Source organism: Erigeron canadensis, chromosome 5 (genome assembly GCF_010389155.1).
Source record: "Erigeron canadensis isolate Cc75 chromosome 5, C_canadensis_v1, whole genome shotgun sequence".
NCBI classification, from domain to species: domain Eukaryota; kingdom Viridiplantae; phylum Streptophyta; class Magnoliopsida; order Asterales; family Asteraceae; genus Erigeron; species Erigeron canadensis.
In genome coordinates, this window is record NC_057765.1 from 7,792,789 (window position 1) to 7,808,067 (window position 15,279).

At 30.5% G+C, this 15,279-nt stretch overlaps 2 protein-coding genes across 2 annotated transcripts; one reads left to right on the plus strand and one right to left on the minus strand.

Moving 5' to 3' along the window:
- The first annotated feature begins 1,359 nt into the window (after positions 1-1,359).
- Positions 1,360-7,832, plus strand: LOC122601113 (coniferyl alcohol acyltransferase-like). Its single transcript, XM_043773885.1, has 2 exons — positions 1,360-1,815; positions 6,821-7,832. The coding sequence occupies exons 1-2, from the start codon at positions 1,360-1,362 to the stop codon at positions 7,769-7,771; spliced, it is 1,407 nt and encodes a 468-aa protein (XP_043629820.1). The 3' UTR covers positions 7,772-7,832.
- Positions 7,833-13,353: 5,521 nt separating this feature from the next.
- LOC122601114 (coniferyl alcohol acyltransferase-like) lies at positions 13,354-15,037 on the minus strand. Its single transcript, XM_043773886.1, has 2 exons — positions 14,633-15,037; positions 13,354-14,322 (listed from the first exon to the last, which is right to left on the minus strand). Exons 1-2 carry the CDS (start codon positions 15,035-15,037, stop codon positions 13,354-13,356), a joined length of 1,374 nt encoding a protein of 457 aa, XP_043629821.1.
- Between the last annotated feature and the right edge of the window lie 242 nt (positions 15,038-15,279).

The window sequence follows — 15,279 nt, forward strand, 5'->3', positions numbered from 1 at the left end:
ACTCGTATTATAGATAGATATAGATATATAAAGATTATATTATCTGTTGTTAAATATATAAAAGGGTAAATTACAAAAATCATACCTGAGGTTTGTTTAAAATTACACTGGTCATACCTACAATTTTAAAATTACGCGAGACATACCTATCATTGTCAAAAACTTACACTGACCATACCTATCGCTGACGGTCGTCTATTTGACCGTTAAGTCAAGTCACGTGCCGTGTATGTGAGGTATCAAAATTATAATTTCGTGTATACTTTAGGTATTATCAGTGTAATTTACTCTAATAAAAATTTATTAAGAAAACATTATTTGTTGACATGTTTTTCCTTCACAATGAATATGATATTATAATTGTGGTTTATAGGTTTATAATTATTTTTTTTAAATGTTAATAGTTTTCAGATATTAAAAGTTTTTCAATATAAAAAATTGTAAAATTCTCGCATGTTACGCAGGTAATAAACTAGTTATTAAGAATTTTAGAGTTTTATCTATACTTCAGTTATTAAGTTGGGTAGATTATGAAATTTATTATGAAAGTTGTGTGTGTGTGTGTGAATTTTAATATAGAATATCTACCCACTTTAATAAATGAATTATAAATATAAATATCTTAATAATTTTTTATAAGAGTAAATTACACAGATGATACCTGAAATATACATGAAATTACGATTTTGATACCTCATATGCACGGCACGTGACTTAACTTAACGGTCAAATAGACGACCGTCAGCGATAGGTATTGTCAGTGTAAGTTTTTGACAATGATGGGTATGTCTCGCGTAATTTTTAAATTATAGGTATGACTAGTGTAGTTTTAAACATACCCCGGATATGATTTTTGTAATTTACCCTATATAAAAACTGCTGACTAATTGTGGTTAATTTGTGTGGCTTACCAGGTCAATATGATGAGAGTCATACAGTTAAATGTGGGACTTTTTAAGGCATGTTTAGCTTTATATGTACACACTAAGTTGGACTTTTTTTTGCCATTTAAATAAAGTTTCTTGATTGAAAATTTCGGCTAAACAATATCTTCTAATTCCCTATAAATATACCATGCATATTTGTCAACTACACGTACAAAACAATCAAACGCTAATTTCTCTTATCACTCGATCAAAAACAACTATGAGAAAATATTACAACCTTCTTAACCTTGGGAGATCCAAATGTCTCTCTATCTCAAATAAAAGATTGGTTCATCAAACTCGTACCATTACATCGCACCACCCCGAACCACTACCGCCATTTGCTTCATCCTTTACCGAAAATCTAAGAACAAAATACAATCGAGTCACTAGTAATTCTCATTTTTATCACAACCATGCTCGGTTCTCAACCATGAGCACGTTGGAACTCGATAAGCATGAAGTGGACTACCCACTTGATCACTACCAAGTGACCGTCAAAAATAGAGATATAATCCGTGCAACGCATGGGCCAGCTAATGAATATTGGCTTCCTCAGTCGAACCTAGACTTACTCTTACCACCACTTGCCGCGGGAGTATTTTTCTGCTACAAGAAAAAGGAGGGCGACATCGATATGTCACCTGAGTATGTTGTGAACACATTGAAGAAATCTTTGGCACGCGTGTTATCGATATTTTACCCACTTGCTGGAGAGATTGTACGTAATAGCCAAGGGGAGCCGGAGGTGCGTTGCAACAACAATGGTGTCGAGTTCATTCATGCTCAAGCTGATGTGGATCTGAAAAGCTTAGATTTTCATCACCCTGATGAAACGGTAAAGGGAAAGTTGGTGCCTAACATAAGTTGTGGTTTGATATCGGTTCAGGTAAAACTAAATCTTAACACTGCTATAATTTAATGTAAGAAAAATGATATATCCTTTTTCTCTAACTATACGTTCATGACATGTGATAAAATTAAAAAAACATTAAAAATAAAATTAATGGAATCCACATGTCATGTTTTGATAATTTTAAAAAGATTATTTGAAAGATCTTTAGAAAGATTAATTATTTAACTTTGATCAACTGTAATCAATAAAGTAATAGTTTATTTTAACTGAAAATTATTATACCTGATATATGTTTTGTCACCGTTATATGATGAAATTACTTAAATTAATCTTGTTTTACCTTTGATGCATTAGTTTTATATATTTGTTATACACATTTTGTACTCCGTGCAGTTATATATTTGGTATACGACTTTTATCGTAATCTAATGGTCAATATTATTATTCTAACCTAAGAATAATGACTTTTTACTAAAACAAAATATAATATGTTATTTTCTTATACCACACGTCCATACTTAGTCATACAAGAACCTTAACCTTGTTAATCAATAAGCACTCGTATAACAAGTTGAAATGGATTTTTATATTTATGCATGCACTATTAATATTGGAAGGTGATATTCATACCATAAGTTTTGATAGATATATCACGTACAATGTATAAATTTTAAAACTGATTGTACAAATTAGTATTACACTATTATATATATTTATTTATAAAAAAAATTATACGAATATTACTTCCCATTAACATCAAGTGGAGACAAATTCCCGTTTTAAATACTACAACACAACTATAAATTCACCAAAAGTAATGTTCTTGGTCTCATTTCAAATTTGGTACCACATTTAGTTTCATATATGTCCCGGTATCAAAGGTAACTGACCGGAATAGAAAATTTGAAATAGTTACTCGATCATCATGTATCATTTTAAATGTTATAGTTTAATTTTTTAATTATTTTTCTTTTAAATTTGATCGTGAGTAATTTTGTATGTGTTAAGTTATACTTGATATAAATATATGAATGGATTGAGTTTAAATGTATTTTTCATTGACACAACTTTTAGAAAATATTATAACAAAATTATTTACAATATATTAAGATTGAATGAAAAATTCTAACAGTTAAATTTGGACATTTAAAATGAAACGTAAACCATAAATATGAATAAACATAACTGTTGATTTTGTGTATATTTTCTATGTTTATTTATCATTACTTCAAAACTTAAGTTTACAATTAAAGAATTTTTTATAGAAACTTAATGATGTTGTGAAACAAGAAAGAAAAGATATAATTGTTGGATTAATAAAATATTGTCTGGTCAGATGTATTTTCTAAATCCACTATGTGGGCCAGGGGTGAGTACATTTACCCAAGGTCTCAAGTTTGAGTTTTGGGTTCTCATCTCAAAGAAATTTTCCATGAGGAGGGGGTTGAAGGTCCAGAAAAATATCTGATTAAAATTGTCTTCAACACGTCTGAACTCACTTTACAAAAAAAATAAAATATTTTTTCTACGAGTGTTCAATGGCTTACCGGATAAGTAATTTACGGGGTCCATAACAAATCACAAAAATAATCTTAAAATTACTAGAACCAACTACCGTTGAACATCATTATATAATATTAAAGTTTTCAGAAATTACTTCGTAAAATAGGTTAGTAATTTCAAATATGGCTTACTTTGTGCAAATTAATGGTTGACACTTGGGACAATGCCAATTGCCAAACACCAAAGTCTGGTTTGTGTATTATATATGTGTTAAAATTTTACCCTTACACTTCGATACATTGTATATCATAGATCCTTTCAATTCCAAAGCTTTATATTATATCATATATACAATCTATTAAAGTATTAAACTTTACATTTCAGAAAGGAACATTATATGATATCTCATGATAACCGTGTAGAACAGAATTCTTGCAATATAGCGGAATATAATCTTTTTTCTTGTAACGGTACATAACATTTTATGATGATTATTGTTACGTACTCAATTAGGTGTTTTTTTTTTTTTTTTCTTTTAAAGAACGGATTCTATAACGTCTACTTTATTAGCTATATGAAAATTATATGATTCCCTACCTCTATTATTTTGAAAAAAAAAATGTAATGAAAACCTTAGCTAAGTTTAAAACATATGTATTAAAATAAATTAACCTTTGTACATATTTGACTATGACTAATTATCTTGTGTCGTTTAAGAGTATTTTATTAGCTTTCATATATCTAAATATCGGCGTGTTTATCTATGTTATATAATCTCTCTATATAATTAAAAGAGGATATATTTTTTCCTATGTGACACCCTCTTTTAAATAACAACTAGGGTTTTTGCTTAGTTGTCAAATATTATAATTTTTACTTATTTTTGGTTATTCTAAAATTTAACTTAGTATTTAATTAATAATTAATATTAATATTTTTATAACAAAATAAAACTCCATGTATTTTTATCTACTAATCATCATTATGATTATATTGTTATTATATAGTTATAGTTATATATACGGAGTACTAATTACTACCATATATGAGTATAATTTTTATTTATATTTAAACTTAGATATATCTCAATGCAAGTTTGAAAGTATAAATTGAGAAAAACATTTAACCATGATCAATAATTTTGAAACCTTATAATATACATGACTAAACTTTCAATTATGGAATTTTTTTTTTAAGTAGCCTATAATTCACAAACATTCATATTTATATGTTACTATATTAAGTCATACATTATAAGAGGCTTATTGAGAATGTAAATAAAAAATGGATATATACATATATCAAATATATCAGTTATATTTACGTTTCCATCCCTTTACTGTCATATCCCTATTTTAGCTTAAGTTTGCCCAAACTTCGATAACATTTAAGTTACCCGTCAATAGGGTCATCTATAATAATAGCAAAAATAAATAATAAAAAGAAATCAAGTCATAATTTGTGTAAAGATATAAAAGATCTTTTGTGACACAAAATGACAACTGAGATTTTTGTTTATTATTTAAAATGTTATAATTTTTGCTTATTTTAAAATTTAGTTTTGTAATTAGTTAATAACTAATATTAATATTTTTTTTCCCTAAAATGAAACTCCATGCATTTATTTACTATATTATCATTATGATTATTATTATTATATAGTTATATACAATACTAATTAACATACATGAATATGATTTTTTCTTAACTAAAACTTACATCTATCCCAATGCAATTTCAAAAATGTATATTAAAATATAATTTCATGCTTTAACATAATTGACATATATCATATATTAATATTAATAAATCATAATTTTACTATTTACAATCGTTATCTAATAGGTTTTTATATTATCATAAAATATGAATAATAATGTAATCATTAATTATTTTATTTATATTCTCGATGAGTCTCGTACAACGTACGGGTTTTATCTAGTAAAAAAATATAGCTTGAAAGTTGAGAAATGACTACAGTACGTTTGATGAGTATATATAATACTATAAACACATTTTCTTATATAATATCCACATTAATCTTTTACATCAGTTATTTAACATCACTTGACGCCACTACTACCACTAACAACCGTCCCCTACCACCACACCGTCATCGCCACAAAAATTGTTGCATTGCGCGGGTTATTTTTAGGAACATATAGTCTTATGCTTTTAAATGTTCAGAATATATATATATATATATATATTCTCATTAAATTATAGCTTTCTTTATAATAGTGGCATATTTAGGCTAACCCATAACATCAATATTTTTTTCTCTGTCCTTGTATCGACGAAACTTACAACATTTAAGAAATTTAAAAAACTTTTGGTTATTTCTAAGAGGTTGTTTACATATTTTTCTAGTTTCGTTTTTATTTAGTTTCACAATTATGGTTTTATAATTGTACTTGTTAAGAAAATCTTTCAATAGTTTAGAATGGATAACATTGACCATATCTCATAGAACTTTGACCATCATATTTCCAAAAATATTTACACTTTATTGATTTAACGGACTCGGGCTACTCCTAATATAACAATGTATAGTAGTGCCGCTCCTAGTTTAGAAATAGAATTGAAAAGGAAATCTTTATTTCCAAAACGTTTGTAGAAGCCTTTAACAAGTTTTGAGAGAGATGAAAACTTCCACTAAAAAAAAAAAAAAAAAAAAAAAAAAAGAACCCTCCAAACTCCAACTCCAATTCCGAGCCACAACTGCGGCTATAATTCTATTTTTGCAAACTATACATTGTATACTAGACACAAGAATCATGAATTGAAATTTTTTTTTTTTTCTAGTCAAAAAGCTAGTGATGAAAAATTGACAGCCAAATTAAAACTAATAATATCATAAAATCATGCAAGTCACGCCGTCAAATATACAGTTGTGTAGGTCATATCGAATGGGATAAACATATTAATATAATTAAAATAATAATTAATGTTAGTATTTTTCTTTGATTCATACTTATATACCATCTTAAAAAAGATATCGGATAGAGATCGAATGGAACAAAACATAAGTCTACTTAGTGTTTTTAAAGTCAATTATCAATCCAAAACATCAAAATCTGGACTAGATCAACTACCAGTATCTTTAATTTTTTGACTATCTTTTGATAAAGTATATATTTGTTACAATTACTTTTAACTTCACCAAGTCTTAAGTTGACACAGTCAGTGATTCATACACCATATAATTTTTAACCGTTTATAATTAAATATACTTTAAAATGTTATACATAATAATCTGAATCATTTTTTGATAATGTATTGCTTCAAAAAAGAAAAAAAAAATAGAATAGAAAAATCTTGTATGGATCACCTCCCACAACAATATGGACTTTGCACGCTCAAGGATATATGCATGGTTTTTTATTTTATTTTTTGAAAAGTACATGGTTTTTTATTGCATCTATACATTTCAAAATATGTCAAAAGGTATTTTTATGCATATGTAAATTATATATCTTTGAAATTCACATATAAGTAAATAAGTTGTGATTATAATATAAGATGTGTATTTCAGGTGACAGAGTTGAATTGTGGTTCAGTAATAGTTGCATGTGCATTTGATCATCGGATAGCTGATGGTGTCTCCTTGAACCTCTTTTTAGTTTCATGGGCCGAGCTAACCAAATTCAAACAAATTTCCAACATGCCATCGTTTCGTCCTTCAATCCTCAACCCAAGACGTCCACCATTTTACGACACAACCTTTGATGATTTGTATCTTCCCATATCATCACTGCCTCCACCACCGCCATCAGATGAGCAACTTCATAGTCGCATTTTTTATATTCCTGCTAAATCTATCAACCAACTTCAATCGGATGCTAGTTCAGATGGAGCCAGAAGAAGCAAGCTCCAATCTTTTACGGCATTCGTATGGAAGTTATTTGCTCATGATGGACAAAATGAGGTTTCTAAAAAATCTAGAATGGGTGTTATTGTTAGTGGGAGAAATTTCTTAAAAGGAAATGGTGAAAATGAATCTTCCTTGTTAAAAAACCATTTTGGAAATATACTATCTATACCATATGGTGAATTGGACAATGAGTATCTTAGGACAAGGCCACTTAGCAAAATCGCGAAAGAGGTCAATGAGTTTGTGGCTAAGGCAACAAAAGAAGAACATTTTAGGGGGTTGATTGATTGGGTAGAGTTGCATAGGCCCGAACCAGCAGTGGCTCGGGTCTATTTTAAACTACAAGAGACTGATGGGGAGGCTGTAGTTGTATCATCAGGACAAGGTTTCCCGATTCATGATATGAGTTTTGGATGGGGCGAGCCAGATTTTGGCTCGTACCATTTCCCTTGGGGTGGTCAGACCGGATATATGACTACGATGCCAAGTGCTACCAAGAACGGAGATTGGGTTGTTTATACGCATCTCAAACAAAAACATCTTGATTTGATCGAAAGTAAGGCATCCCATGTCTTCATCCCCGTTACAAATTCCTATTTGAAGTTTTATTAATGTATAAATCAAGCTTTTAAGTATGTTTATATTGCTTACTATTCTAAACTTCTCATCCTTTGTAATATAATGAATGTTTTAATCTGTTTAATAAGTATAAATTGTTCAATAAATTAATCATTGTGTTTGAATATTTGACTCAACGAATTACAAATTCCAATATATTCATATACCCAAAGAAGATTGAATAAACTAACAAGAGGTAGGAGTGTAGGACCTTCTCATTGTCTCTTTGTATAAGGCCTTACGAATAAGAAAATATATATACTTAGTCTTTTCAATATAAATCAAAATTATTTAATAACTTTGTTTTATGCTAACTTTTTAAACTAAAAAAAAATTAAACTAGATTCGCAAGATTTGTTTGAAAACTTTGCAAATTTCTATTGGATATGAACAACGTAACAAGTTTGAATGTTTGATGTCAAAGAATTAATATATAACATCGTAATTCGTAAATGAATAAATATATAAGAGAATTGATTCAATTGAATGTGAATATGTGATTAAAATTATGATATAATTTGTGATAGTTTGTTAATTAAAAAATGGTGATTAAACATCCTGAACCTTGTATTAATTTACAAAAACGCAAACAATTCAAATTCACTTTTAAAGCGATATTCAACATTTACGTATACATTGGCATATGATAATTTTGAGGCATATCAAATGATGGAGCCTAAAACAATTGCTCTATTATCCTTAAGGTTAGGATGGTTTTACGATTATCGATCAAGTATGAGATTGGTTGATAATTTATAATCCTGGGTGTCCCCTCTTTCTTTGAGCTAATTTTTGGAAGTGAGTTCAACTTATGGTAGTTAGCGATCGAGCTTATTATGGGATGGGTTCATATCATATTGCACTGACAAAAAAAAAAATTTAAGTCAAAAGACAAATGATAACATAACAAGACATATATACATACTAATTTACGAGATATTTACAATTTGTTTATAACTTGCCCCGTATAGATAAAGTTCATGTGAGAATAGAACATATATATATATATATACACACACTAGGTCTTTGACCCGCACGATGCGCGAAAGTTAAAAAATTGATGTATTTAATTTAGTTTTGTTCGAAAAATTGTGAATGAAACATTATAAAGAAAATTAATTTGAATGATCCGTTCAGAATGGTTAAAATAAAATATGTAAAGATAAATAGGTATCGATGAATAATGATATTGATAAAATATAAAGACAATAAATAGACATCAATTATTCCCACATAGTCTCAAAAGGAAAGGAAATAAATGGAAAAAAGAAACATTAGTTCACTTGTCATTATAAATTTTAAATTTAATTGATAATACCATGGACTTCAACAGGTAGTCTGAAGGTAATATATTCGTGTACAAACCACAACAAAGCAAGAAATTATTCAAGCTGTAGTTTTGTAAGCTTTGAAAGCCAATACCTTTCCCAAATAGCTTTGCACGGCCATCTGCAATTATTAAACAGCAAACTACAAATATCCAATTATTTAGGACCAAAAGAGTATATTGCAAGACTTGCTCTTAGGGGTCATAGCAACATCAAAAACATGTTTCTAGTCAAAACTCTAACAAACCTCCAACAGAATATTAACATCGAACTTTCAAGCCAGTTGTTGCGTAAGGTTATAACATATTGAATATGTAGTAATATGATCTTTCAAGAGCTCTACATTTGTAGATCCATACAAACTCGACTAATGATTCCTCAAATAGTATTCTATTTCTACTAATAATGCACATCTAAGCATAACCATGGATATAATATTACACTTTCTAGTGCATTTACCTGGCCAAATAAGCTTTGACCTTCGCCCACCTTCTCTTTTACACAATTGTAATATGAGAGCATACCAAATTTTCATAATCTTTATAACATCATACCTGTAGATTCTTGCAAATATGTACAGCCGTATCCATAGAATCAAACTCCAAAACCCATTGAGACGTTTTTCCTATTTTTCAAGTGCTTCTTTATCTGCAAAAAGACGTGGAAATAAGCAATATAACGAAATATATTCAAAGTAGGTGTGTGAATGGAAAAAAAAAAATACACCGTTGCTACAGTACATGATCAACATGTTTCTCCAAACTTTCGACATTGGTATTAAAATTCATATTCTTGACAAAAAAGACATCAGGACTCATAAGATCATCAAAAGCAGATTATAATAATAAAGTCAACAGAAGTTACATTGAAAAAGAGAAAGACTGAAAGATCCTGGATCATTCATTTATGGGTCAAATTAGGGGTGTTTGTGGTCCGGTTTGGTCCGGTTTTGATTAAATCTCAAACCAAACCAGGATCCGCGGTTTTAACATATTGTAAACCAAACCAGACCAAGTGTGTTGTCTAACCGGACCAAACCAAACCATGTAAGCCGGTCCGGTTTGACCGGTTCAACGGTTTCGTGACTTTTTTCTTTTCATTTTTATCTCCAAATAGTGGAGTAATGAAGATGAAAAAATAAAAGGCTAAATTAAAAATACAAAAGTAAAAGTAGATTTATATAAAATAAATAAATGTTTAATAAAATACTCCCTCCGTCCCAATTTAAATGTCACGTTGACTAACTTTGACCATAAATAACTTTGTTTGTGTCATATAACACTTGATATAAAATATATGAATGGATTGAGTTTTTAATGTATTTTTCATTCATATAAGTTTCATCAACTACTATATAGTACAAACAAAGTTATTTACGGTCAAAGTTAGTCAACGTGACATTTAAATTGGGACGGAGAGAGTATCTTATAATTGTCTACCAAAAGATCTTTTACAATATATCTGAACTAAAATACCTGGTAATATATGGCACATACTACTAAAATATGTAAATGTTAAATAGTTAATTTCCGGTAAAAGTTGATAAATATGTGAAGTAAATATATTACGAGTATATATATATATACACACATATATATCTTTTAGTCCACTCCGGTTTTGACGGTTTATGTTTTGCTCAAACCGTAACCGGACCAAGGAACCCGGTTTGTCAAAACTTAAAATGCCAAACCAGACTTTAACAACTCAATCCGACCAAACCAATCCAAGTACCCCGATTTGGTCCGGTTTTTACGGTTTGACGGTTTGATAAACACCCCTAGGTCAAATGGCTTGCTTTACAATTTGTTGATTTTCTAACTTGTGGGGGTCAAACTTTTTTTATAAGATTTTTGAAAGATAAGGAAACTATAAACAAAGAATCTTACAGGCTGTTAAGATTCGTGCAAAAGTGAAGATTATCATGTATTTGCCCCTCGAGTTTATTACCCGCAACATAAGTACATATATATCAAAAAGGGAACCTTTAATTTTACTAAGAATTATAGAATTAAGTTAAAGAAATAAGAGCAGAAGTAAGAGGAGTTGCAAAATTTACAGATCAGATATTAGCAAAGAGAAACTCCAAATTTTAGAGGTCAAATATTAGGAAAGAGAAACTCCAAGTCGGTTTCTAAAGAATTTACCTTCTCGTCTCCAAGCGCCATATCTGCATATGCTTGCAACCATACCAGGATTGTTGCTATACATCATCATCATCGGCTTCTAAAGAAAGATTTCACCAGTAACAAAATCATCATCGGCTTCTTTAATCCTTACTTGTGACATTTAGATCAGAAACGTACTTGTCATGAGCATATACAATAGGTGAATCTACAACCAAAATTCAAAATAAGTGACTACATGCTTGGTATGATGGGTTCTTATAAAGTCGAAAGATTCGTTATCAAATGGGTTGGAAGTTGGAACCATTAACGTCTTATGAACAACTGATGTCCACATAAACATCTAATACATCAAACCTTTCTCATACATGTTTTTGTCGTAATCCTTTAAAAAATTAGATATTTGTTTGCTATTAAACAATATATAGGAAAAAAATAAACCAAGATCTAAACCTATAAATTAAATCAAATAAACCAAATACAAAAAAGAAAAAAGAATACCTTGTTTAATATAAATAGAACCTACAACCAAAATTATGCAAAACATAGACATGATAGCGATTTGATAAAAGATTCTCATTTAACCTTAGTTTTAGTTGTGTATTCATGTTTGTCTGTGCATCAAAAGGTTATAGAGACTTCCGTTCCAAGCTATTCTTGAAGCTCTTCTTCCAAAAAAGGATAGAAAGAGGGTTTAATAATATCGAATATGATCGGGTATAAGATATACGGTTTTAAGATCCGCGTGCTTTCAAAGATTTATTTAATACGTTAAAAATTATGGAGATGCCACATAGGATTTTATCTTATGTGGCGATATGTAAACATACTTTTAGTCTTCAAGAGGCTTAAAATCGTTCGAATTCCTATTGTTTTAACAATTATATAGATATATATACTAACATTGTATCCGCACAATGCGGTGGCGGCGACGATGGTTTAATGGTGTCTGTGACGGGTGGTGATCCGATGACATCGACAATTGGTGTTGAGTGGTCTAACCGTGTAAGTTGATACAATGGTGATAGTGATATTTTAAAAGATAAGGGTTTAAATTATAAATTAATTCATTAAGAGTAATTTTGGTAATATCTAATAACCTTTTCCTTAAAGGTTGTTTATTAAGGGCAATCTAGTAATTTTTCATCTAACTATTTTCTAACCTTTTCTTAAAATAGAGGGTGAATAATCATTATAAAGGAGTAGTAGATATATAGGGGATATCTTCCCTACAACTTCATGTAGATAAATCTCTACATATATCTCTTTAAAAATAAAAAAATTAATCACCTTAAATATATTAAATTTTTCTAAACTTTCCTTAGTTATTTTTGGTCAAAATTGTTTGACTTTTTTTCTTGTATTCCATCGTCTGAGTTTTCTTTCTAACCATAAAAGTAATCATTATCGATTTCATCTCATGTCTTTCTTTTGCCTTTTTTTTCATCACGTCTATTAAATTAATTAACAATCGTGTACATAAATTTTGATAGCCCAAATATAACAAAACAGGCTTAACATAGAGAGAAAGAAAAGTGAGTATGAGGTTGTTCCCTATCTAACCTTACATGGAAACCACTCACATACAAATATTTTAATATTTATTTAAATTTTAAATAATTACATAGCGCCCATAATTTTTATGATTATAAAAACCAAATGTGAAGGGTTCCCCATCTAAAGCTTAGATGGGGGATAACCCCATACTCACTTCACCCTATATATATATATACTCCTTTATAAAGATTATGCACCCCCTTCAAAATAGAAATAGTTACTCATATGTCACATACGAAATTACTAAATTGCCCCTTAATAAAAACCCACTATGGAAAGAGTTTTATAAATTACCAACTTTGTTTAATTTATACCATAAACCCTTATTTTAATACTTAACACTTTAAGCCTTAATCTTCTAAAAAATTCCACCTACACCACTTGACACCACCACCACCACCAATAGTACCATCACCGACACCACTAGACCGTCTTTTCCACCACCGTCGCCGCATTGCGCGGGTACCATGCTCGTATATATATATATATAACAATCCCCGACACTTCTATTGTAATTTTAATTTTTGGCTCACACTTATATAAGTTTACTTTATATTTATGAGATAGCCTAGAAGTCGAGGTAATTTGAAGTTAAAGGCCTGAAGACGTCTCCTATAGCCTCAACCAAATCCAAATGCTTTGGAAGGAGATGCATATACACAATCCAATCTTCATTCTTTGCAACACTAGGCATCGGCATTACATATCCAGTTTGCCCACCCCATGGGAAGTGATATGAAGCAAACCGCGGCTTACCCCAACCAAAATCAATCGTTTCAAAATCTAAACGCATCCCAGATGACACCACGACTGCTGGCCCATAGTTGTTGCCCATTTCAGTGTAGATTTTTGTTACTGCTGTCTCAGGTCGATGTACCTCCACCCAATCGATAAGTCCCTTGAAATGTTCCTTGGTACATGCATTTGTTACACACTTAAGAACCATCTTGGCCACCTCTCTTAATGGCATTCGTTGAAGATGACCTGAATTCGCCTCACAATATGGAACAGAAAGTACATTTCCAAAATATGTTTTCATTGTTAAAGAATTATTAATGTTTGACAAGGAGAGATCTTCAAGATTGTCATCACTTAGTCTTTCTCGGCCATCCACTACTACGCCAATCCTGCAAATCTTGGATTCTTTGTCACTTTTTGCGATCATCTTCCATAGAAAAGAGGTAAATGATATTAGTTTGCTTTGTGGATTTCCATCCGAACTTGACTCCATTTGAATATTGTTGATGTCATCGGCCTTTATGTAGTAAATTCTACTTATTAGAGGATTTGTTTGGGATGACGGTCGTGGTGGAGGGAGAGAGGAGAAAGGCACATACAAGGTATTGTAGAAGGCGTTTATGTGTGGTGGACGTCGAGGGTAGAGCATGGAACGCCTGAAAGATGGAATGCAAGATATTGGTTTAGACCGTGCAACATTTGTCCATGAATTCAAGAACATGTTCATGGAGTGTGCATCCGCTAATCTATGATCAAATGTGCATCCAATTACTAGCCCTCCACACTTGAACTCGGTTGCCTGCTTCAACAGCATAAACACCCAAAAAGTGAACAATCAATGAAAGTCCAACTCTATTGCCATCTTATATATTCAATCCTATTGCCATCTTATATATTCAATTCTTTTGCAATGTGAGTAGTTTTTCCGGATTGCAATATTCATGCCATACATTTTTCTCTCTTTACATGTTATAAATGCTCCTTTTGGTCTTTCTTCAATTAATTTTTTCTGTGAACTTTTTTTAATTCTTATAGACTTTTTTTTTTTTTTTTTTGCTGATTTACAACATACAATGAACGAAAACAAAATTTGGGTCCAAATAATATACCTGAACAGAAAGAACACCTTTAGTCTTAACCGGTACTAGTTTACCCTCAACAGAATCATCAGGGTGGTAAAGATCAAGATCTACAAGTTCCAAATCAGTAAAAGCGTGAACAAATTCAACGCCATGGTTATTGCAGAGAATTTCTGGCTCACCTAGCTTGTTTTGGACAATTTCTCCAGCTAGAGGATAAAATGTGACAAGTACTAATGCAAGTGATTCTTTAATCAAGTTAATATAGTTCTCACTAGGAATTGGTTTTTTGTAGGAGAAGAACACTCCCACATCTAATGGTGGTATGAGTATGTCTAGGTTCGACATGGGTAGCCAAAAGTTTTGTACCGGTGATGCCGCGGTTATGATCTCAGTGTGCTTCACGCTCACAGTGAACATTGCGTGGGAGCCCATGTATAGCAAGCTATCTAAGGAGAGGATAAGATGGTGATATATGATCAAGTTTATATAGGAAAGGTTCCAAGGGGTTTTGTATTTGTAGTTTCTAATACTTTCTTTATGTCTTGATTATCTTCAGTTGTCACGTAATCGATCACATTACGCCAATTAATTTCACAAGAGTGCTTAACAAGTTAATCCCTTCATTCCATTTTAATTGTCTAATTTTGACTGGTCAAGTCTTTTTTTTTCCGACT